Source organism: Perca flavescens, chromosome 4 (assembly GCF_004354835.1).
Source record: "Perca flavescens isolate YP-PL-M2 chromosome 4, PFLA_1.0, whole genome shotgun sequence".
Taxonomy (NCBI): domain Eukaryota; kingdom Metazoa; phylum Chordata; class Actinopteri; order Perciformes; family Percidae; genus Perca; species Perca flavescens.
In genome coordinates, this window is record NC_041334.1 from 30,133,088 (window position 1) to 30,157,365 (window position 24,278).

Genomic DNA, 24,278 nt, shown 5'->3' on the forward strand with positions numbered 1-24,278 from the left:
GAAATCAGCCCAACTGGAACTGCTGCAAAGTGTAAACGCTGTCTCATTAACCGGTGATCACTGGACGTCAGTGAGTAATCAAGTTACAGCACACTATATTGACTCTGGTAAGTAGGGTTGGGTACCAAAACGCGGTGCCAATAGGGCACCGGTGCCGACGTAAATGGTAGTAATGAAACCGAATAACAATGAAAATTTCGGTACCTCATTTCAAAGTGTGACTGTATTTCACTGTAGAGGATTCCAACACCGGGACGCAACCGTCTGTTCTGCAGCGCAGCGTTGACGGTGCATTCGATTAAAACAGGTAGCCTCGTGGTGCATTCACAGTAAGTGTAAAATACCCTTTTCCCATCAGGTGGTTGTTTTTTTCGTTCAACAAAAGCAATTTACTGGTGAAATAAGTTATAGTTATTACATTATTAAATCTTTAATTTTGACCATGGCCTTAGCAATAAACAAGTCGCCGACTGTTGTTTACTACCCTTCTTTTTTTTTACTTCATTGAAAAGTACCGGTTCAGGCAACGTTTAGGCACTGGCACCGTTTTAAAAGTATCGCTTTAGCACCGGTATCGGAAAAAACCCAAACGATATCCAGCCCTACTGGTAAGGATAGGGATTTGTAGTTAGGTACTTAGAGGAATTGTGCAATTATGACAGATTCACCCATTTTTCTTTTGTTTACAGTAAATAAATAATTAACAAATACAAATCTTAAAATAAAGTTCATAAAGTAACTTTCCTTGCATTCATTTGATTCCCAATCAAGATACACTGGTAAAAATTGCTTTCCATTGTTAATATGTGCTTAAAAACTGTTCTGAAATGCAAAATAATAGAATTTGAGTCATGTGATAAAACATGCACGTTTGGTTTGCATCAAACCAGAGTTATTTGAGGTTTGATTCGATACACTTGGTGTAGTTGAGGCTGTTGCTTTACCTTTGATTTAAGCGTAGGTTGTGGTGTACACCACTATAGCAGAGTAGACTGGGTTTGTGTCATCCATAGCTGGAATAACAGGAGGCCTCTGAGAGAAACAATTGTCACAAATGAATGTGTGTTGTCAAAATGGATCTGTGTTGCTTTTTGTTTTCTCTTCAGTGCTGGGGAAGGTTCGCAGTGCAGTAGGATGTGCCCAGCTCCTTATGTCCCAGAAGTTCCAACAGTTTCGGGGACTGTGTGAACAAAACTTGGTGTGTATATGGCCTTTCTGTGATGCTTCCACTCGACAGGTCTGCACAAACATGAAACTGAGACCCACGTTTTTTGAAGGTCAAACCAAAACCAATGTTATATTTTTGTTATTTTATCTTTTGCATGATATGCTTGCCTCGATACACGTAAAGGCTTTCACACAGATGAAAACCGACTAATCTGGGAACAGCCATGATACACAGCATATTAGGCCTACACAGAATAAGGCATGGTGGCCCACGAGCACAAAATGCAAGGAGCTTATAATAAGCCAATAAGCCATTCCTCTCTAGTGACGTGTTTTACTGGAAATGGTGTTATACGCATTGTAGCTAACTACCAGCACATAACACTATAGCATCTCAAATGAATAAGCCATCTGTTTAAACTTGTTGGTGGATATGAACTTCCCAAATATTGGCCAGATGATCATGGCTGGTAAATTAAGAACTTACTTGTCAGCTTGACTGAACTTGACCGTTCAAAACAAAATCCAGAACGGTACATGCAAAACATTTAACGTAACATGCTTTAGCAATATACAATAGTATAATGGTCTTAAGAAGCTGCCATCATGGAAAGAGAGACATTTCTAAATAGATTGTATTTTAATGTAATCAAACCGAGCCCAAAGCTGTACATAACAAAATGGGTTAGGGTTAATCCAATCCACACATGGAGCCTGATACTTTGTCAGGGCCCATAATGTTCGGGTCAGGTAGCAAAAAACACTACAGGACATATCGCGAGAGGATTCGGAAGCAACATTAACGGTCTACTTTCAGCTAAAGGTAAATGCTGTCATTAATACAGTCCTGTTTACACAATAGAGGTTTCACTGTAAAGAAATGATTTAGCCTTAGTTAAGCAAATCAACAATGAATGCTCTATATGCATTGATATCACTGTTACATACTGTCGCCTGACGAAGCCTTCTTATCTGTATCAGTGTGTAATTTCCCTTGCTGTTTTTGCAATGATTAAACATCTTGTAATAGTATTTTGCACAATGCATATTGGGTAGCTCTCCAGTAAATGTGAACAATAGCGTGGAGCCTACACAAACAAAAGCCTGTCTGCCCGGAGCATTACGAACTGTGGCTGTGTCTGAGGGAAAGAAAGTCAGAGCAGGATTTACTTGATAGAGAGAGAGAAAGAGAGAGAGATAAAATATATAAAAACAAACATTGTTTGTAAACAAGTGAGGTGTTTAGTCTGTTGTTAGTTTTAATCTTCATGTGAGACTGGATCCTGAATGATTGTATTTATTTTTGTTGACATTGTCCAAAATGTAATGTCCCTTTTTGTATTTCTCTGGCTCAACTTGCAGGCTTATTTTACTTGGCTATGTGAAGCATTTATAGCATTTTCAGGTTCATGTTTTTGAAAAGGACAAAGCTCTGTTGCGATCCTTTATTTTGGTCTGGAATTCAGCTAGACAAAAGAATTGAGCTGTAAAATGGCTCCCTCTAGTGATGAATATGGAAAGAGCAGCACCAAATGACAGGTACACTATGTAAGTATTATACAGTAATAAGCTGCCCGGGGGCACTCTGATGGTCTGGGGATGTGAGGCGCCAATCATGAACTGCAACTTCCCTGGTTTGAGTCTGGCCCAGGGAATGTTGTCTCATGTTGTTCCCTAAATATATATATATATATATATATATATATATATATATATATATATATATATATAAATATATATATAAAAAGGTGATAATTTTTTTTATGATGTACCTGATCCATCTCTGCCACTGATGACCATGGATGCATTGAATGCATGTCATTTCTGTATTTAGTTTTTTCCTGCCACTTCACCAAAGGCCAAACATCCTTTTTAAAAGCTGACTTGTCAGAAAACATAGCCCATGTGCTGAGCGTTAAATGTCCTTGTCACATCAGCACCCTGAAAGATAAGCAACACGTGGTAGCCCGCAACCCAAAAAAATAACGGGCTCTGACTACATACTGGCTTGGGTGAAATTAGTTTTGTTCAGTTTTCACGAAATCATTCATATGTATTTCATACATTCTACACTACAACACTGACTGTGTCTTCTCTCCTCACCATTCTTTGATTGTTCTTTCATTTTCATTTCCCTCTTCCTCTTTTGGTCAGAATGTGAATGCCAACCCACGGGCCACCGCCCAGGACCTGGCAGGTTTCTGGGACCTGCTGCAGCTCTCCATTGAGGACATCAGCCTCAAGTTCGATGAGCTCTACCATCTCAAGTCCAATGACTGGCAGCCAATGCCGTCTGCGGCTGCCCAGTCGCCCCCTGAGCGGAAGGTACTTCCCACCCCTGCTGCCCAGTGCCCTGGCTGGGGTAGGAAAGCCGCCGAAACCGGCCTCTCTCCTCCCACCACCACCACCACCATTTCTCCCACTCTTTTTTTACCTTTTTCCCCTTGTGTGGGATGAACTCTAATAGTGCCTCCCTGTTAAATACAAAGGGCCCAGAGAGATCCCCTTAGGCATGCGTGAAACAATTCATCTCAAAGAGGGCTGTCGTTGGTGTGTTTTTAAATGTAAAGCCCTGCTTTGAGCATGCATGTGTTACTTACTGATGTGCTGGTTACAGTGGTGCATGGCTAATGTGATGCACTGGCTCCTGTGACAGAATGTTTTGACTTGTGTTTGTGTGTCTGTCATTGTTTCTCTCTGGTTTGTCTTTATATATTTGTGTGTGCGTGCATTTCAAGTTTATGTATCTGTAGCTGAGGTGCTCTTGCTTCACAGTATGTTGTTCTGCAATGCTAATGCATTGACTGTATGTCTTGTGATCCCTTTATTGTGCTTTAACACTGATCCAATCTGGCCATCAATTCATGTAACCATTTCATGTCTTAAAAAAATGTCATATAAATGACTGTTATTTTTCTTAATGTTTGTTCCTGTTTTTCCAGTTGTCTATTTGTGTGTTTTTCTGTTTATCGCCCAAAATCACTAAATGTTATTTACCGCTTTGGTAACACTTTATAATAACATCATTAATCAATTGAAAATTGATAGTTAATTAAACTTAATAATTATTAGTTATTTTACTGTTAATAAAAAAAATGAAAGTTAGTGTCATTAATTTAGTGTAATGTAAAATTGAGATAGTTACTTTGTCAATCGTTAATAATTGTTTTGTAAACCATCTATAAGCAGCATTTGGATGGCTATTATAAAGTTGCAACTGAAACTTATAATAATTAATGATTAATAACTGGTTTATAAACCATCAAGTGACATTATTTTGGCCCCATTATATCTCTTTTTGGTGATCTATAAAAAAGATAATTATTTGATTATTTGTGCACTGATAATAGTTATCCAAATGTTTATAGATGTTTTACAAGTACAAACTTTACAAGTATGTAATAACCATTCACAAGGTATTATAATCATCAGTTGCAACTTTGTAATAGCTATCCAAATCATGTTTATTTCTAAGGTTTACAATAATTTGTTAACCATTAACAAATACTTAATATAATATATAAAATTTAATGATGTGTGCAATAATAACCTTTTAAAATAACAAATTATAAAATTACTAATATTTAGGAAACATTAATTATCATGTCATTGTTAACAGTAAAATATCTATTCCAAGTTTATTTAACTATCAATTTACCATTTATTAGAGATGCCTATTATAAAGTGTTACCCAAGCGGTAACGAAAACAATCGGCAGTGTCATAATGTCTTTGTCAAAGTCCTGTCTGCCAAAGCTTCCTAGACCAATAGAACGTATTGAAGACCGTTTCCATATTACACTCTCTCACTGTCTTGTATCTGTGTTTTCTCCTCCTTTCGCACATTGCTCTCTCCCTCTCTCCTCCTCTGTCTGTCATGTTCCATCACTCTTAACACTGCAGGACGGGGAGAAGGAGGCCGCTCCAGCGTCAAAGAAGCCCGGTAAGGGACGACCGTCGCTGGGCCGTGAGAAGAGCGCAGACTCCTCATCCACCTCTTCTTCGGCCTCAGCAGAGAAGCAGAGACACGAGGCACGCAAGCGTCTACTGGCTGCTAAAAAGGCTGCCTCGTTTCGCCAGAACTCCGCCACAGAGAGCGCGGACAGCATCGAAATCTATGTCCCAGAGGCCCAGACTCGCCTCTGAGAGAGACACTGAGAGAGAAGGAAATAGGATCGGATCAAAGGACAGATAGGTGTCACTTAAATACCTGGGGGAACTTTTGCAATACAAATGAGCTACTAGTGCTGAGTAAAGGTGGATGGATGGGGGAGGAGACATCAAATTCCCAGAGATTGGGGTGGGAGTAGATTTGGGCATTTTTCACACACTCATACAGTTATAGGCTGGTCCTGGTGGCATCAGACACTTATTTAACAAAACAGAAAATGAAAAATTGACCTTTTGTAGACTTGACAGACTATGAAGCAGGAGACTCCTCGTTTGAGGCTGCCATTGAAAACCTCAGCTGATAAACTTTGTCATTTCTTGTTATTACTCCTGATATCATAAAATTGCTATTTAAAGTATTGTTATTATGACAATTATATCCTAAAGTATCTATACAAAGACTGTTTTAAACGTTCCTCTATCTTGGCTATAAGATCTATTAAGTGGACAGAAGGCAAACATTAATGCTCTTCTGTCTCCCATCGTCGTCCTCTCTTCCCAGATCATTGGCCATCTTGTAGCTTTGCACAACACCGCCTTGTGGCCACAAGCACTGCACTCACACACTACAAACTCACACCTATGTATGTCTTCCTTGTATTTATTTGTTTACTCATCCTTTGTTTTGTATAAAAATCCATTTAGATCTAGTTATTATGAATATTTTTGGAATGATGAAATTGAAAGTCAGATTTGAAGGGGTATTTATATAGTTCCTAACAATTGTGTGTCCTACAAAATGTTCTTGTGTCAAAGATTTTAAACACTGGTGAGAATCTTTAAAGTTTAGTTTCTTAATTATTTTTAATGAGAATGGATCATATTAATGATGACAGCATGAGGATCTCTCTTTTAGTCAGAATGTCAGTGGCCACAATATTACTGAATATAATTTTCTTTGAGAGGAAAAACTCAACTCTTTTTAAATCTCTTGCTTCTCCCTGTCCCATTAACTTTGCTTTTCATGTTTGTGCTCTAACTGCAGATGCGTGGATATTTCAGTCAGTATTTTTGTTCCATCTGTTTAATGCTTCTTTAAGTGCTTTTATTAACCTCACTTAGCATTCAACTCATACATCTCGAATGAATCTAGGGCTTTTATTGAAGTAGCTCAGCAGCAAGCTGGATAATATTGCGTTATTGTTTGTGGAGACACACATTAGGACATCTAACGTCTTTCTGTCGTTTTATACTATGTTTCTGTAATTATTTTTGATTTATTTTTCCTCCCATCACTCAACAAAGTCAATCTTAGTTCTTTGAAACCATTATTGTTTCCCCTCATTGAAGTACCTGCACTTTTTTATTCAAAGAAAAGATATTTAATTAAAACATGACATACATTAGTCAATGTGTTTTCATCATTTATTAAATTATACTTGCCTTTTTTTTTTATTTTTATGGAAGACTGAATAAGCCAAAGATGGATTCACCGTTTCAAATTCATCTGACAAATTTAAATGTCAGCAGCAGGGAACTCAACAGTAACAGTGCTTACTGTGAAAATAGAGTGGAGTGTAGCCACAGCACCGCATGTATCACAGGTTTAACATTTGGATATGCACATGCCCAGAAGCTTAACCAGAACTGCCCGTCATTACGTAATAATTGCTTAGGAGCTTCACGACCTGGACCCTTCCCCTTCTCAGCCTGGGAACTGACATCGTGAAATGTTTAATTTCTTACCTCTAGAGGGCAACAGTGGTTAATTTTCAATCCAAGATACAGTACATTGTAGTATGCTGTATGCATGCAATGCAAGGGGCATTCACATTATAAGACAATGTTCAGTCCTGCCCTGTTTTGCATTAAGAGGATCCATTGTGGGGATTACACATATTTGCAGACTCCTCTGTTGTTTGAAGCCAGTTCCCAAAACAAAGAGGCCTCTTGGTTTATGAGTCATTCATATAGACACAATTTAGGATTTCACTCTAGAAGTACACATGCAACCACAAAGTCAACCCTGACATGCTTACATCAACCACAGTTGCTTGCCTTGGTTTCTTCCGAATGCTAAGCAAATCTAACTTCCCTTTCCTAATTAGTTATGTAAACTATTACAAGAGCATTGCTTTGGCTGCTCCAATGCCTCTTTCACACCTACTGTGACCCAAAAATGCAGCCTGAGGCTTTGAATTAGAAAAGCCTGATGACCACCATTCTCTCTCTATCTTGACAAGAGCTTTCTCTTGATGGCGGGCCTTTTGTTTGCCTGTTGTGTTTGCCGACTGGGGATGACTCTCAGCTTTGAAAATGGCTCAGGGGTGTCAATAGTTGGTTCCCTGGTGGCTGTCATTGCCCCCCACCCCAACCCCCCTATTTTTAGTGGGGTGGATAGCATCGTTAACACCTGAAGGCCTTTTGTGTGACTTGAACTCTCAGTCGTTGGCTTGATTTGATTTCTGACTGCCAGGAAAAAGTTGTGTCTGACAAGTGGTTTTAAGGTGTCTAACAGTTTTCAGACAGATTGTTATTGACACATTTTGTATTATCTCTGTCATGGAAGAGAATGAACACGTCTCAAGAGGAAGATTCTTGTGTAAACAGCGTAGCTTGAAGGCGATATATTGCAACAATTCCTCACACAAAAAAAAAACACAATGTGGCATCTCAAGTACGCTGAGGGAAGGAGGGCATGAACACAGAGAAAGTTGTTCTATGATCTAACCTTCACAAACTGAAAGGCAATGCTTTTCCAGGCCGCTTAAACTTGGATGTGTAAAATGCCAAGAGATGTCAGTGACCTACTTAAAGAGAGCTCATCTAATACATTTAAACAAGGCTTGCCTCCAATACACAGATATCACTTTGGCACACCTAGGTCTATTTCCTGGGTAGGGTTATCCATGATCCAAACAGCTGCACTTTGGGGGGTGGAGGGTTTGTTGTTGTAAAACCATTGATTAGAGGGTGATAATGGTCCCCCATATAGGTTTGAAGGATTTTGCCCAAGTCAAAACTGTCATTCTATCAGCATTTGCTTAAGCAGCGGTCTGTTTTGGTCAAGCTTATATTCAGCTGCACTCTTTAGTGTGCCTCCTTCAACCACAATAGTGAAGTTGGTAGAATATCTTATTCATAAATGCGGAGAAAAAAACTTTAGATTTAAAAAATAAATCATTATTTACAATGTGGCTATGGTCCAAATTGTACTATATGTTCTGTGATACTAATGTACCTTTTCGGTTTTTACTTTCTTCCTCTAAAAATGGGTTTTACATCACACATATATATACAGTTTAGCTACCCTTTAAGATTGTGTTATGTATTTTTCTGCATTCCAGGACTGAGGGGAAAAAGATTTGATTCTTTCAAATTATAAATTAAAAATAATAATCTTGCATTTCTCCCGCTGTTGTTCTTCTGTAAATAGACCAGACTGAAAATCTTCATCTTTTACAATGCTGTAGATCTATTTATACTATTTCAAGGTTGTTCAAATGTATAATAGAGAGATGTAACATTCAATAAAATGCACACAATACTTTCTCAAAAAGTTCACCATGGCTGTATTTGCTTACTGTTTTGAAGCCGTTTGCTGACCTTTAAGACAAGATGATTCCGTTAGTGGCTGTCAATTTTCTTTCAAAGACTATTTTCAGAGACTATTTTCAGAGATGCAATAATGCATATTGTTTGTTATTGTTTTTTTTAAAACCTGCTGGTTAAGAATTATTACTTAAAATCTGTGTCAATATGCTTTGCACTCCTCTTTTCAGCCTCAAGGCAGAGACAGTAACGTAAAGTAACGCTATTTGTTGACACATAACACTCAAGGTTGCTTACAACAGGTAGATTGTATGATGCTATAGCAGGAGAGTTCAGATTTTAAGGCAAGCCTTAAAATCTGATCTCTCCCGCTCATTTGGCCTGGAGTATCTCCCAGAGACTTTGAGAATAAATAGCTTTCATCACATATTAGCCTCACACGCCTGGAGACAAACCAACAGTAGAACTACATTTCACATCATTTTATGACTCTATTCAGTGTGAATCGAAATAACTTGGTTATTGTGTTATGTAATAGTCAATGCGGTTACAAGTCGACGCTTATGATTTATGTAACAAGAACATTTTGCTGAACGTTACGTAAACGCTCTCCACAATGTAGCTGCCCCGCGCACACAAAAATAAAGACGACCACAAAGGTTATGAAAGATAACTACGGCTAAATATAGGCTACATGCTTATGTCGACGTAACACTGGGGTTTCAACCGCGGCCGAGAAAATAACACTTTGTTTCAATGACTGCTCTGAATGAAATGGTTCTCCCGTCAGTCACGTAGCCCGTCTGTTGTCTGGCGGAGCGCCGTGATTGGCTAACGGCTGCCCAAGAGGCGCAATAGAGGTCCATGATTGGCCGACAGCTGTTGATAAGGCGGGATCATTTCAACTGCGACTGTCAAGATTGGCAAAGAGCTGGCGCTGCTGCGTGCAGGTAAAAGGAACAAGCCACACAAAACAGAAAACATTTTTCTTGGCAGAAAGCGAGGAGTGCGATGGAAACGGACTCTCTCTCGAGGTATTTAAGTCGATGAAAAAGCGCAACACCTTCAGCTTCTTGGAAGAAAGTACCGTTGTGTCAACCATCGTTTGGCTCCCGGACACGCTTTGTATAGCAAGCAACTTGGACAGCTGCGTGTTTTCAGGCAAACCATCAACAAAGAATGAAAGCTTTCAAACGAGGTGAGCGGCACTCTCGTCGTGTTTTTTATCTTTGCCATACACGTTTATAACCCACAAAGTGTCTGTCTGCGAGCCAGTGTCTTTGCTGTTGGTTTTGTCTGGTATGCAGGCTTTTTGTTGCGAGCAAATGTAGCGTGTGTTTGTGCTCAAATTTGGAGGGACAGCTAGCCAGCTAGTTATCTCTGGAGGCAGGCATGGTGTCCATCTGGCGGTGTGACATGCGGAACGCTGTGCTTTCCTGCCTGTCTCCTTTGTGCGCTCCAGATGGCTAATTTACCGAGTAGCTCCTCGGTTTGTCATGTTTTAATGTAACATTTAGCATTATTCGAGAGGCTTTTAGTGTTTATCATTTAACAGTACGTAATGACGGTATCACTTTGGCAAAGCGAGCTGGTCTCCGAAGTTGATGTTTGGTGTGTAACGTTAACGTTAGTTGACTGGCTTTACTAACGGTCAGATTCAAATCCTTACCTTGGAGTGAGTGTGTTGTGAAGTTAGTTAACGGAGTTTTCAAACTTTTGCCCGGAGGACAATTTGGCCCAAAAATGTTTTTAAAGAATATTAAAAAAAAAAAATTACTAGCACCACTTTCCCAGGGGCACATATTTAAAACCTTGTAGGTAGAGGAGACATTTGGTAAACAAAGCTGGGTCAGTTTGACTGCCTGTGAGATGTTGTTTATGTGACCTAACATTAATGCACTAAGCTAACATGTTCTGTCTTGGCTGTTTGATTTTTGAAAGCCCATGGAAAATCATATCATATCTGTCCAATGATTCCGGCGAGTTAAGGGAATGCAACTTTGTTGTGGGCCACATAATTCATAAGTCTTATTCGAAGTAGGATAACCGGAGATGTCTGTCAAGCATGAATGTGGCTAATGAATGTGAGACTGGTTTGAATCATTTAATTGGGACCACAAAATTGACCAAAAGGATAAATTGTGACATAAATATCACAAGGTTCCAATCAAAAGGGATAGTCAAATGTCCAGGCCTGCTGTAACACAATATTTTAGGTGCCAGTGGAAGCTCAGTTACAGAAATTGGGTTGAAAATGCACTGAATTTGTATGTTTATACACACACACTTTTCTTACTTGGTTTAGGACTTCCCTCATTGTCGAGGAATGCAGAATTCAAAAGATTTGTCAGCTACTCTAGCTGTCTTGAGCCAAAGTGGCATGAGGTGAAAACAACCTCTTTTGCATGGTCAATAGGTTCCTGGGCCACTGGCTACTGTGATGTTGATATGCACACAATCTTCTTTGTGAAGACAGGCGCTGCCCCGGGGGTCAGGTTTCAGCCAGCCCCAGAGAAAGACATTTACTGCATTCTGTGTCCCACCCCTGGGATCAGCCATGCTCCATTTTGAGGGGAGATTCTCTCCAGTGGCCAACCATAGACTGACAAAAATCCCACATCAAAGTTTAAACCTCTAAGCTGTTGTTTACATGTTCAGACCACAATGCTTTTCTGATCCTCACTTTAAATTGGGTGAAATTGGGAGGTTAAAAGTAACTGAGGTTTGTGCACTTGTTGCACGGCTCAAAGCCAAATCGGTGTGGCCCACTTCTTTTGCCCAGTCTGCTAACATGGCTCCTAGTATCGTGAAGGAGTAGATAACATTTCATTTTGTGCATAAAAGTGGATTACACTATTTATTTCACTAAATGTTATATTCTCCCTTCCTAGCAGATTTTATGTAAACATGTTTGCCAACTGGCTAATGGTGAACGTGACTGACAACTGTGCTTCCCTTCTTCAGCTCTAGAAGAAGAGCAGCATAGCCTGGAGCATGAGCACTCCTCGGCTGTCTCGGACAGTGATGACGGCTCCCCGCTCGACCTGTCAGGAAGGGGGCTCTTTGGGAAGCGCCGTCGCCGCGGCAACCTGCCCAAGGAGGCGGTGCAGATTCTGCGGAGCTGGCTGTACGAGCACCGCTTCAACGCCTACCCGTCAGAGCAGGAGAAACTCAGTCTGTCAGGCCAGACCGACCTCTCTGTGCTGCAGGTGAGGAGTAAATTTTTATTCTTTTTATATATATATATATATATATTTTTTTTTTTTTTTTTTCTCTCCGAAACACGCTGCACTTGCCAGAGGAAATGACACTTGTGGTATACACTTGTTTCTGCACCTTTTGGATTTTATGGTTTCTGATGTGTGACCAGCTTTTTCATTGGTCTTCACTGGCCTTTCCATTTGTCTGATTAATTGTACATATAAATCCAAACTAACAGGTTTCAGGTTGTTGTTTTTTTGACATTGTAACAAGCAGTGCTGTAAATTCCATTAAGGTTGCTTAGACACTGAATATAAATTTTACTACTGTTTTGTAATGCCCATACGCAGATCAAATTATTTATCTTGTAGCACAAAAGGCTGCCCGAGACCTGCACATCAGACTCAAAATAAAGTCTAATGTTGCACACAAAGGTTGTTACATGATTCTTACTCTGGTGGTATCTGCTTTTGTGATTAGTAATTTTTACCAACACTTGTCACCAGCATCTCAACCAACCCAGTGAACCAGTGAAAGCAAAACGACAGTGTGTCAACACACAGGCACGCACAAATTAAGGCTTGCTGCGTTAGTCAGTGTTAATGTGGTCGGACATGCGCCAATTGCATTCCTTGTAATTTTCGTGGTCTTTTTGCTTTTTATAGAAGGAAACCCCATTTAGTTCATTTTTGTGTTTATTAGTGGCCCCAAATGTCTGTTCCGCTCGTAGATTAAAAAATGGGTCTGTATACAAAGTGGACTATAGTAATGGACGTCACCCATAGGGCTCCTGGTGGCTCTGGCAATCACCATCTTGGTAGTGGCTGATGTCGGCTAATCCAAATGGATCGAATCAGTTTTTTATTGCCAGATTTGCTTGTGACAAAAACTGATAACGAGGTGACTGCGGAGCTCTGTGTCGCTGTCTGAATAGCCAAATTGTAAACATCACACTTATATACAGTCAATGGTTAGCATGGGTGCGGAAGGGAAGCGGGCAGTGCTTTGTGGTGCTTCCACCTCCTGTCTCAACCAGTCGGCTGCCAAAATGAGCTGCGCAGCAAAAGCTTGATCAGAGAGGCCAGACGCAGCCGTGGTGCGTTTATGGTGTAATCAGTAACACCGGTGTTGTCACGGGTTTAATTCGTGGGAAGAATTCCTCACCGTGGCATCCCTAGCCCAAACAGTCAGCATTAGAGAAGATATTAAAAATCTGCATGAGGCAGCAGAGTTTCTAATGTAGTTTGTTTGCTGGAATGCCTTTGGCTGGCTTCTCTGTGGCTCAGCATATTTGAGCTCAGACCTTCATTATTGCCAGCTGTTTGAGGGCTCTCCTCTCTGTCTCTCTCTTTCTTCCTTGTGTGGGAGGCTGTACCACTAGAGGGGGTAAGCAAGGCCTCATGCAGTTGTAGATGATGTGTAGGTTAGGGCTGTAATGTGATTATGATTTTGGCTCCCAACGATCACAAAACAGAATCGAGAAACCTATTTAGCTCATTACGTTTTGCAAGTAAACTTATTTTCTCGTGTTTTTTTTTTTTTTTTACTGTTTAACTTTTTCCACTGTTTTTTTTAAGTTCATTAATTGCAACATCTTTCCAGAAGTTAACTAGTAATTGTGTCAAATTATCGTGATTTCAATTTTGACCAAAATAATTGATTGTTTTTTTTTTTTTTTTTTTTTTTTTTTTTTTTTTTTGAATCAAGCTGCCCTAGTGTAGGTGGTTGTTTAAATCCCAGGCATCAGATCATTTTTAGATCTTGAATGTGATGCTGGGGTTGAGTTATAAATCCAGCTAACGGAGTGTCTGAGGCTGGCGAGAAACGATCTTTCATCAAAATGTTGCAGCCCCTCAAAAGAAATCAATGTAAACAACCAGTATTGGTTCTGTTGCCAAAATGTCTTCCTCTTTTCCCAGATATGTAACTGGTTCATCAATGCACGTCGCCGCCTCCTCCCTGACCTGCTTCGCAAGGATGGCAAAGATCCCACCAAGTTCACCATCTCACGGAAGGTTGGTGGTAAAAGTGAAGGCCACTCGTCTAATGGAGGTGGAGCCAGCTCTCCAGAAAGCAACTCTTCCACCACCTCATCTCAGCAACGCCCGTCTGTCATCCGCTCTGGCCCTACGTTGGACCTCAGCCTTCTTGGGAGCACAGCGACTGCTATTCTGACAGGAGCAGGCTACCCTGGTAAGGAAGGGTCGGTCCAGGCGCTGATGAAGCTGGACACACAAAGTCTGCTGAGGGAAGCGGAGGAACAGGGGGCAAATATGTTTTGTCTCACCAGCACAACAATGGCAGCTAGCCCCACCAGTGGCCTCTTCAACACGCCTCCCCCAACTCCTCCTGAGCTGTTCCCTACCCAGGACTTCAGCGACTTGAGGCTCCTGGTCGACGCTGCTCTGCAGAGGGCAGCAGAGCAGGAGAACCTGAAGAGGCTCCAGGAGAGCCAGAACAGACCTACAGAGGCTGGAAAGACTGAACTAGTGGAGGCACCGTGCAGTGCGTATAGCAGTGACCTAGGACCCACGCCGCCTCCAGAGGACAGCCAACAAGTCATGGATCCTTCCCGGGTGCAGAGTCTGATGGAGAAGGCTATGGCTGTTCAAGTGTCTGCTGTAACTTCAGTAACTACTCCAGTGCCTTTGTCTTTAGCAGCCTCTGTACCAGTCACAGCTCCCGCCTTGGTCTCAGCCCCGTGGCTGTCTCCTCTCCTGATGAATAAAGTCATCTGGAGCCCCTCGGAGAAGGACACTGCCAGAGCCTCCGGCCCAAACCAGCCTCCGCTCATCCCAGCCCATCTGCCAACCGCAGTGCCAGCGTCTGCCTCAGTTTTAGGACAGCCAAATTCTCAGAAACCAGCTGCTGCTCCAGTCATCACCCCAGCTTCATCATCGGCTGCAGCCTCCGGCTCCGTTGCAGCTACAAGACCGGTCTCGCTGCCATCACCAGTCTTTGTCTCGGCCACAAGTCCCGCTTCTGTCACTGCCCCAAGCCAGGCTTCATCCCACGCTGTAGCGCTGGTTCCAGCTGCTCCTTCTTCAGCCGTCTCCTCTTTCACAGACCCCAGAGGAGTCCCACTTTACCTGCCATTCAACAAATCTCCCATAATCCCAGTCACGGTTCCATGTCTATCGCCCGTTTCTACTGCAGCGTCCTCTCCATCCCCTGTTCACAACCCAGTCTTTGCCTCTGCCCAAACTCCAACTCCTCGCCCAGCTTCAGCCCCAACATCCCCTTCTATGCCAACAATTACACCTCTTCTCGGCCTGGCTTCCCACCTCACTGCTTCTCTTCAGCCTTCCTCCACCAGCAGTAGCAGTATTACTAGTGCACAGAGGAATTCAGCAGTGGTGCCCAGTGTTTGGAGCATGGTCCATGCTGATACTAGGCAACCCAGTTCTCTTCAAGTGGTAAAGGCCCCCATCACCACAGTGTGGGGCCCGCAGCACAGCCTGCACACAGTGAGTGAAACTGTGAACTAGGAGCTGGAAGTTGAATTTTCTTTTCTTTTTTTAATATATATGTATATCTGAGGAGAGAGTCCAAACATTGCTGTTGGCTGGACAACACTGTAAATAGGAGACTGTATCTTCATCACCAGTCCCCTTTTATCATTAACTCCTGTGCCTGCACAATACAAGGAATGAGATCAGCTGTATGAACTGGGACAAAGTAAACTATCAAACATGCGGTGTTAGAGACTTTAGTTAGACAACTTTTTATTGTTAAATATGCTGTTCTTGATGGAGGCACCTGCCGGTAAGAACACTTTGATGTATTTTCTAGAAAGAACCTTTCCTCAGTGCAGAGTAAATGTATTGTACAAAACTTTTGATGCCAATTTCAAATTTCTCGTTACAATTTTATGAAATGAGGAGGAAATATCCCTTGATTGTATAAAATGTCAATCTATCATTTTCAGGACCAGCATGTTAGCTCTTCAGTAGCAGTACTGGACTTTATTGAATGTACAAAAGTCATTGATATGATTGGCTAGGCTGACGATCATCCATTTTACTTCAGGCTATAAAGGAGGACATGAATTTGTTTTTTGTTTTCCCCACGCACAGCAACAATGTCAAAGTCCTATAGTAATAACAGACTTTTTTTTTTTTTTCCCTTTTCTTCAAGAATTTAATCTGTTATTTACTACACTACATTCCCCGTTTTTTCCTTGAGATGAGCTGACAGGGAAATTGATTGTACTGCAGCAAGTCTGACTGAATGACTTGCCTCAATGTGTCTGTCTCCATCACCCCCCACCCCCTTCTTCCTGTCTTTTTATAGCTAAGGGGATTCATTGGCCCTCATGAATGTTCATCTCAACCACTCAACACATGCTGTCAAGTACCACATGTTTCTTTGTTTGCAATTTCCAATCTTTAAAAACGAGCCGTATTTTCTTGTTTTTGCTGAAAGCAGTAATGTCGTTACTTTATGCAACCTTGATCGGTTGTGTGATTTAGAGTGATTGATTGTTGTTGAGCGGGAGGGCAGTGGATATAGGATGAAGGGGAGAGGATCACATTGTATCTGTTACAGAAATCCATTTCGGTGGAGAGTTGCACAGCTAGGTGATCTGATGACATCAAGCTCTTGCCGCGCCTGGACTGAAACACTACACTTGCCGCAAGGCTTGGCGCCTTATCTTTTGTGGTGCAAAACACTTTAAACATTGGATCCTCCTATTTGGGGGATATATACATTTATCCCGATTTTGGGGCCTTAAGATTTGGAAAATTTATTTCAAACTTCTTCCTAGGAGAAAGATTAGTTGATGTATATAGTGTCTCTTCAAAGCAAATGTTGCAGCTGTACTAAAATGGCTGGCATTTTCTGGGGGTTTTCTACCCAGGGGGGTACAACGGCATACCAAATCAAGTTTTTCCTCATCCGTGCTTTCCACCTGTGTTTTAGAAATGGTTTCTATAGAGTTTCTAATCATTCACAAAGCTGTAGTTTCCATGAAACTGTCATAGCATAAACCATAATATATGGCTGCATGCCATCTAGGCATCTATTAAAAGTATGTGGAAAGGTTCCTGTGTGAATGATACTATAGCAGGCTGTGCATAAATTCTTCAATACTGTCATGTTTACCAGTGTCATTGAGCTGTGTGTAGTTCAAAACGGTTACATTTTACATGTGCAAGAAGCTGGAGAAGACAGGCGAAGGTCTGAGGTCAGAGCACTGATCCATCCCCCAGAAAAACATTCTTGTTAATGGCAGATATCAACTGTCCTCGTATTTTCACTTCTCTTTTTGTCCCTCACTGCCAGTAATGCTATGTGGATGTTAGAGTTTGTTTATTTTATTTGGTTACAGGTAGACTAGACATCACATCATTAGACAGATGTGCATTTATACCTCAATTTACACAGGTCCTGTCAAGACTTGGGTCATTTGTAGAATACTAAGTATTAAAGTAATATTTTTATTGTTCATACTACATCATGCCACTGTGACAACACCTTATCGGTTGAGATCCTGGAAATGGCTGGCTAAAGATTAGGCAGGCAGGTATTTTATAGCAAGGTTCATATGTGATTTTTAGATGCTCCTATCAGACAATGTGATGATGCATGTAAATATTTTCCAAGGTCATGTATATAATTTTTTTTGTTTTGTTTTTTTTGTTTCTATTGGCATGAACTTTATCTCAAACTGTTTCTTTACAGCCAAATGCATTCAATGTTTTCATGTTTTAGAATCATGACGACCGTTGGCAGTATGACTGACTGGCTGCTGTGCCTTAAACCTACGACTGAGGGATATCTATTTTTTTTTTTCTTTTTTTTTTTTTTTTTTTTTTATATATATATAAAAAAACTTCTCAATAGTCTGTGCAATATATGCCTTAAACTTTAAATGTGTGTTTTGTATAAGCATTTCAAAGGAATAAAAGTTCAGTTTTTTTTTATAAATGCCATTTATTCTAGTCTTTTGTTGCGTAAAGTTTTTTTATTTTGTCAGATTAACCAAATTGCGTCATCATGAAAACTTTTCCTCAATTACCTTCTTACAATAACCTTTTCATGAGAAACCTTTAATCATCGTAGGTTCCTGGTATTGTGCCTACTGGCTCACTGTCACAGATTACTAGGACACTTTCCTAAAAAGAGGCAGAGTTAATGTTAACGGTCCTTTTTCTACTACAAGAAGTCAAAATGTGTGCTGTGAAAAAAGCCTAAGGGGGCACAACATTACCTCATGGATCTGTTTTGGTTATTTCTCCAGGGGAGTACGTTTTTGGAGTGTTACACTCTGATATTTCAGAAACTGATATTTAGTACATTTTTTTTTTTTTTTTTTTTTTTTTCTTCAAGGCGAATTTATATTTTCCATTAGCAGATAATCTCAAGTGGAATGTATCGGTTTTCTTGGAAAGACGAGATGTTCAGCCACATATCCCATGAAAGCAGTTTACCTTAAAGTAACCATTGCACTGGCCACAGGAAATATAACTGACTTACTTAATATATAGAACTGAGCTAATGTTGCATGTTTTAGCCACTTTCAAATATTGTTTTCATTTGTCAAATTTGATAAATGAGTTTTGTCTTCAGTTTATCACAACTTGCAGTCATGAATTTACGTTAACATTGACGAGTTAAAAAAATTAAATGTCCAAGTTAGTGCATTCATGCTCCTGTATACAGCTCAAATTACAGAGTGCAGTAGTGTAAAGTACAGTATACTTTATTTGCCTGAGCAACAATTCAAGACTGAATTCCTTCAATGTCCTAAACAATTCTGATCCTTCAAGAAATACACACAACCAGCTGATGCGAGAGTTTAGATTAAAAGCTCTTAACCATTTCATCAAGCACAAGTACTGAGCACTCTTAATAAACACAATCGGAATGATTATTTTTTTTTAAATCAATTTTTAACACACTGATACAAATATTACAGATGTAGACTTGTTGCAGTGCTTATGCAGGTGCTGTAGCTAATTGGCAGGAAGAGGTAAACATTGCTGGTACTATACGTGGCACTGAATCTTACAGCCAAAAACACCCCCACACACACACACATGATGTTTTTGATCCATCTCAAATGTCCAATTGGCTGAGGCCGCAGTAGACTTGTAGCTATGAGATGCAAATACACCTTTCTTCATGGTAACCTTCAATGATGATGCAAAATATTTCTGTGGATCCCAAATGAATCCCAAGCGCATACCTTTCATAGACATGTTTAAATCTGAATAATTTTACCACAATGGCCACTTCTGCCCTTTTATAATATACCTTTATTTTTCCTATTAAATTTCTCTAAAACCAAGTCCATAAAAGGTAGGAACTAGGGGTTGATGCAGTATGTGTGCGGGGGCCCCGAGGCAGTCTGTGTCTCCCTCTACTCGTCATCCTTTTCTTTGGCGCCGTGTTTGAGAATGCGGGTGAACTCTGCGTAGTTGAAGTTTCCCTTCTTGTCGATGGGCGCCTCACGGAACAGCTCGTCCACCTCTTCATCTGTGAAGCGATCGCCCATGGTGGTCAGCAGCTCTCTCAAATGGTCCTCGTGAATCACACCTTGGATACCGATGACACCCGTTAAGTTCTAAACACTGACAGTGAAAGTGCCATAATCTGTGTATACAATTGGCCTATTTTATTTTATTTTTTTACTGACTTACCAGATCCCTCCTCATCAAAACAGGCAAAGGCGTTGCGGATGACGTCCTCGGGGTCCGTTCCGTTGAGCCTCTCTCCAAACATGGTGAGGAACATGGTGAAGTTGATTGGCCCTGGTGCTTCGCTCATCATCCCCTCTAGGTATTCATCAGAGGGGTTCTTACCTGAGGACGAACAACACTGTTACGTGGATCAAATATTTCTTGGGAATACACAAAACCTCCGAATTATAGCAGCACCAGCCAACATATCCTCACGTTTAACTCCAATAACGCTGGATCATACATTCACCATTATGCATAGTTCTATAGCGTCTTTCGTTACACCCCTGATAAATGGCCAAGTCTTTAAAACGCCTCGTTCTTAGCTTGTAATAAAGGCTTTCTGTTATGAATGTGTAGTAGGGGAAGTAGAGCCCAAACTAAGATGACCCTGATGATGTCATCAGGAGGATCTCAGTTTTTCTCAGACTTTAGTGAGGTCTTGCTGGAGTTACAGAAGAACGGTTCACAGGTTGAGTTAGTACTCCTCATGACAAGCGAACTAAACTTCAAATGTAAAATAGGTGGAGTGGCCCTTTAAAGGCAGTGTCATGTTTCTGATTTCCAACCTACACTTGCCAAAAAGTGTAGTGAGAACTTGCCAACGTACCCAGAGAGGCCAGCATGTCATGTAGATCCTCCTTGTCTATGAAACCGTCTCTGTTCTGGTCGATCATGTTGAACGCCTCTTTGAACTCTTGGATCTGAGACTGGTCGAACATGGCAAAGACGTTGGAGGTGGCCCTCTGGGGACGCTTCTTGGTGGTCTTTCCCTTGGCACGCTTGCTCGACATGGTGGCGGTTAGGTCTGGGCCTGGGCACATTTAAAAGGAACAATTCATGGATTACATTGTAATAATCCTGCACCATTGGGGATAGCATGGCTTGGATATAGTGCTTACATCTTGACATGAATACGGATTTCAGCGTTCATTTGAAAAGATGAGTGGAATTTACATACATACACAAAACTGGAGCACTGCATCCATGTAGCTCTTTTTATATTTTCTATTTCATTTGCCCCAAGCAGGAGAATCTTTTTCTCTCGTTTCCTCTAGAGAGAGAATCACACTCTCCCTGAATGTCAGGTACAGTGATGGGTGTGAAAATGACATGTCTCCACAGTGCACGCTGCAGCTAATTTCAGATCCTTCCAGAATTAGACCTGTCACTCATGTTTAGGTCTGCAAGGATTTGTCGTGTGTGTGTGTGTGTGTGTTATACCTAGCGGGCAATAGCTGACAGAGGGACAGGCTGGACAGGTAGGAGGGACCAGGTGAATTCATTTCCAATAACTTCAATAAATAAAGGACCAAAATTGCCGAAACATGCCATCCTGTCTGTATTGGAATATGTATCGCAGATTTACCACAAATAAAGCACATGATGCAGTGTATAAAAAATATATATATATATATATATACTATATTTAAAAATAAGTTATTCTGGTGATCAACAACATTTAAACAGACTTCTGTATGTTATTACCTTATTTTTGTATTATGTATTTTATCTACATCAATGTATTTTATAGCACATACAGTAATGGCTACACAGCAGTGTACTCCAACACTTATAAATAGCTCTTTGCTGTCCTATATTCACCACATCTCTGTCTCCAGACACTGTCTGTGTGACACTGTCTGTCATCATATTTAATGGGCTAGAGTAGTCCTCAAGTTTTGTGTCTGCTCTGCTCTGTAGTCTCTGTTGCTTGTATGATTGCACTCAGAAAGCTAGTGAAGAGTTGAGCAGCTTTGCCTATCTCTTTATCTCAAATATTGAGTACATAGAAGTTTCTTCCTCGGTTGATCTCTATACAAATGAATGCTACTGTATCGCTATGGCAGAATTATAACTTTTATTGTCCATGCAAATAAAGTATGATCAGCCAGTTCTGTCCAGAGTTTAAATAACTTGATTGTCCGCACTAGCATTCACATAAGGACATTACATCCAAAAATGGATGTGTGTTTCAGTTCTCAGTATACAATGTTACAGGAAGGAAATTCATGTACTTGTAGTTAACTTGCTCTTAATCACACACACACACACACACACACACACACACACACACACACACACACACACACACACACACACACACACACACACACACACACACACACACACACACACACACACACACACACACACACACACACACACACACACACACACACACTTTTCGCCAGCAGTAATTTCAGTCTTTTCTTTCTTAAACTGCAGACACATGTTAGATCAGTCTCTCCTTTCATGTCACTACTGTTTGACTGCTTCTGTAACTTTATGTGCCAAAATAATGAAGAAATCTGGAAGATGTGTGCTGCTGGCCCAACGCCCTTCCACTCTCCATCTAACAGTTGCAGAGGAAGCTGGAAACAAAACAGCGTCTAGCTCCAATTCAAGGTTTCAGGGAACAGAGGAATTCCACAATCACATTCTTGTTTGTTTCTACTGATACAGTAGGGTACTCTCTCCTGACAGAAACAGATTGGTGTTTAACTCTATGTCTGTTTCAAGCAATCAATCAAATAGATACTTTGACTATTGGGAATATTTCACAACTTACACTTTCAATGAAATATTCTGCATTCTGCGCACAGAGTGAATAAATGACTCACAAAAAGGCCGAAACACTTTGGGACTTCAGCGATGTAAGCATTTGGCTGACATGCCTCATCTTGGCTTGTACTGACAATCGTATTTGTTCTCTGTCCACACAGCTCCTCTGTGAACCCTTTCATCCAGTGGGATGACAAAGCTCCTCTGTCTCCTTTGCCCAGCAAGAACACACACACACGCTCACACACACACACACACACACACACACACACACACACACACACACACACACTGATAACACCAAACAGTCAGGCTGTCATCTCCCCCCCTCACTGCAGGTCTTGTAGTAGGCCACCACTGCTCAAGTAAAGCATAAAAGACTTTACTCTGTTTGTTCCAAAAACAAACATAGAGTAAAGTGGAAGTTAAGCTCTCAACGCCTATAAAAAGACATCATCAGAGGTGTTTATGTCCATGTGTTTAAGAGTGTGTGTGTGTGTGTGTGTGTGTGTGTGTGTGTGTGTGTGTGTGTTAGACATCTATATGGGTCAGCTGCATTCAGAAATGCCCCTGTCTAATATGCCGTAGTGATGAGATGTAAGTAAACACACTCACACACACACACACACACACACACACACACACACACACACACACACACACACACACACAGTTATACTGCATACACAAACAAATTATCTACAGGTCTCTCTCACCTTGATCAACAGATGAAAAAGCCCTATTGTAGCTTATCTGGTAACTTTAATCAAAGATCCACTGAGGCTCTCTGTAATGTTATCCCTTCACTCTCAGCACTGACATACAAGCATTGTACCACTGAACTAATTTACACATGCAGTCCCCTCTAAAACGTATTAAAAGATGAGCTTTTTAACACTGTATACATAATATGCAACCCAGTGGTAAAATCAGCTTTCTTTCTTACCTTTACTTCGGGTAGAAATATGTGGAAGTCCCTCAAACTCCTATTGTCTGGCTCCAACACAGCAGTGCAAAAGGAAGCAGGCAGTCCTACTGGAAAGTTTGTTTAAAGAATCAGACTCCTGGTGGGTCCCTCCCCTTTCTGCCCCGGCCAATGGAGAGGGCGGCCTGTCCCATTCAAAGACATCTCAGGCCAGACCATTTCTCCATACAAGGCAAAAGAATGCACAGGCTGCAGCTTGCTACTGCCACAGACGCTGCTCTGGATGTTTGGGGAAAAGGCAGAAATGACAGGAACTACGATAAGGCTGCCTTATTTAGAGAAAAGGGCCCAAACATTTAGAGTAGAGGCTCTGTGTATGGTGGAGTATGGAAACATGGGAGAGAGAGAGAGTTGTGAGCATATGCAGATCAGTTTTGAAAGCCAGTGTTTCTGTTGTAAGGCTATGGCTTTCCTTAAATAGGCAGTTGGCCATCACTGAAAGTGTAGGGAACACCTAAATTATGTCATGGCGGTAGCATCTGTTTTGTGGTTGTGGTTGGTCTCACTGTGTTTTATTGAAGAAGCACAAACCTTCTTGATAACTATTCACTGTAAGAAAATGTGCTCTGGGGATTTTTTTGGCAGCTATTTACTCTGCTGTTTACAAAGAAATATTAAGCCGGTGTTTCTGTCAAGATATTGTCAATGTATTACATAACTGTCTTGTTAGAATAAATGTATGTGTAAGATCTTCATCTTCTTTATTGGACAGTGCATTAAGTATGTTGTAGTACTATTTTTAGCAACCCCATAGCCCTTTTTATGCTTTGTCCATTATATGGGTACAATAAATCAGATATGTGTCTTTATTTAAAAGTAAAATGATAATTTAGTCTTTTCATTGTTGCTGTAATGATTTGATGCTTTGAAGTACGAAGAATGATTTGAAGTGCCCAACCGTCTGCACATTGAACATTTGATTTACAGACTGCTATTTTCCACATATCTCTATGATTGTGTCTTTCATCTGTTTTTCATTATATTGAGTATGTATTCTAGGAATTTTCCAAAATA

The 24,278-nt window shown here is 40.8% G+C and overlaps 3 protein-coding genes across 3 annotated transcripts in view; 2 read left to right on the top strand and 1 right to left on the bottom strand.

Moving 5' to 3' along the window:
- The window catches only part of dlgap4b (discs, large (Drosophila) homolog-associated protein 4b), a 28,693-nt gene extending 23,320 nt beyond the window's left edge, over positions 1 to 5,373 (top strand). The window contains 3 exon segments of the mRNA XM_028576785.1: positions 1,107 to 1,198; positions 3,322 to 3,492; positions 5,070 to 5,373. Of these exon segments, the coding sequence (XP_028432586.1) occupies positions 1,107 to 1,198; positions 3,322 to 3,492; positions 5,070 to 5,312 (506 nt within the window). The 3' untranslated portion in view covers positions 5,313 to 5,373.
- A 4,375-nt stretch (positions 5,374 to 9,748) lies between these two features.
- Positions 9,749 to 17,954, top strand: tgif2 (TGFB-induced factor homeobox 2). Its single transcript, XM_028574862.1, has 3 exons — positions 9,749 to 10,026; positions 11,793 to 12,037; positions 13,949 to 17,954. Exons 1-3 carry the CDS (start codon positions 10,008 to 10,010, stop codon positions 15,515 to 15,517), a joined length of 1,833 nt encoding a protein of 610 aa, XP_028430663.1. The 5' UTR covers positions 9,749 to 10,007; the 3' UTR covers positions 15,518 to 17,954.
- A 763-nt stretch (positions 17,955 to 18,717) lies between these two features.
- myl9b (myosin, light chain 9b, regulatory) lies at positions 18,718 to 23,334 on the bottom strand. The gene is made up of 4 exons (XM_028574863.1): positions 23,226 to 23,334; positions 20,325 to 20,528; positions 19,676 to 19,837; positions 18,718 to 19,571 (listed from the first exon to the last, which is right to left on the bottom strand). Exons 2-4 carry the CDS (start codon positions 20,506 to 20,508, stop codon positions 19,396 to 19,398), a joined length of 522 nt encoding a protein of 173 aa, XP_028430664.1. The 5' UTR covers positions 20,509 to 20,528; positions 23,226 to 23,334; the 3' UTR covers positions 18,718 to 19,395.
- Between the last annotated feature and the right edge of the window lie 944 nt (positions 23,335 to 24,278).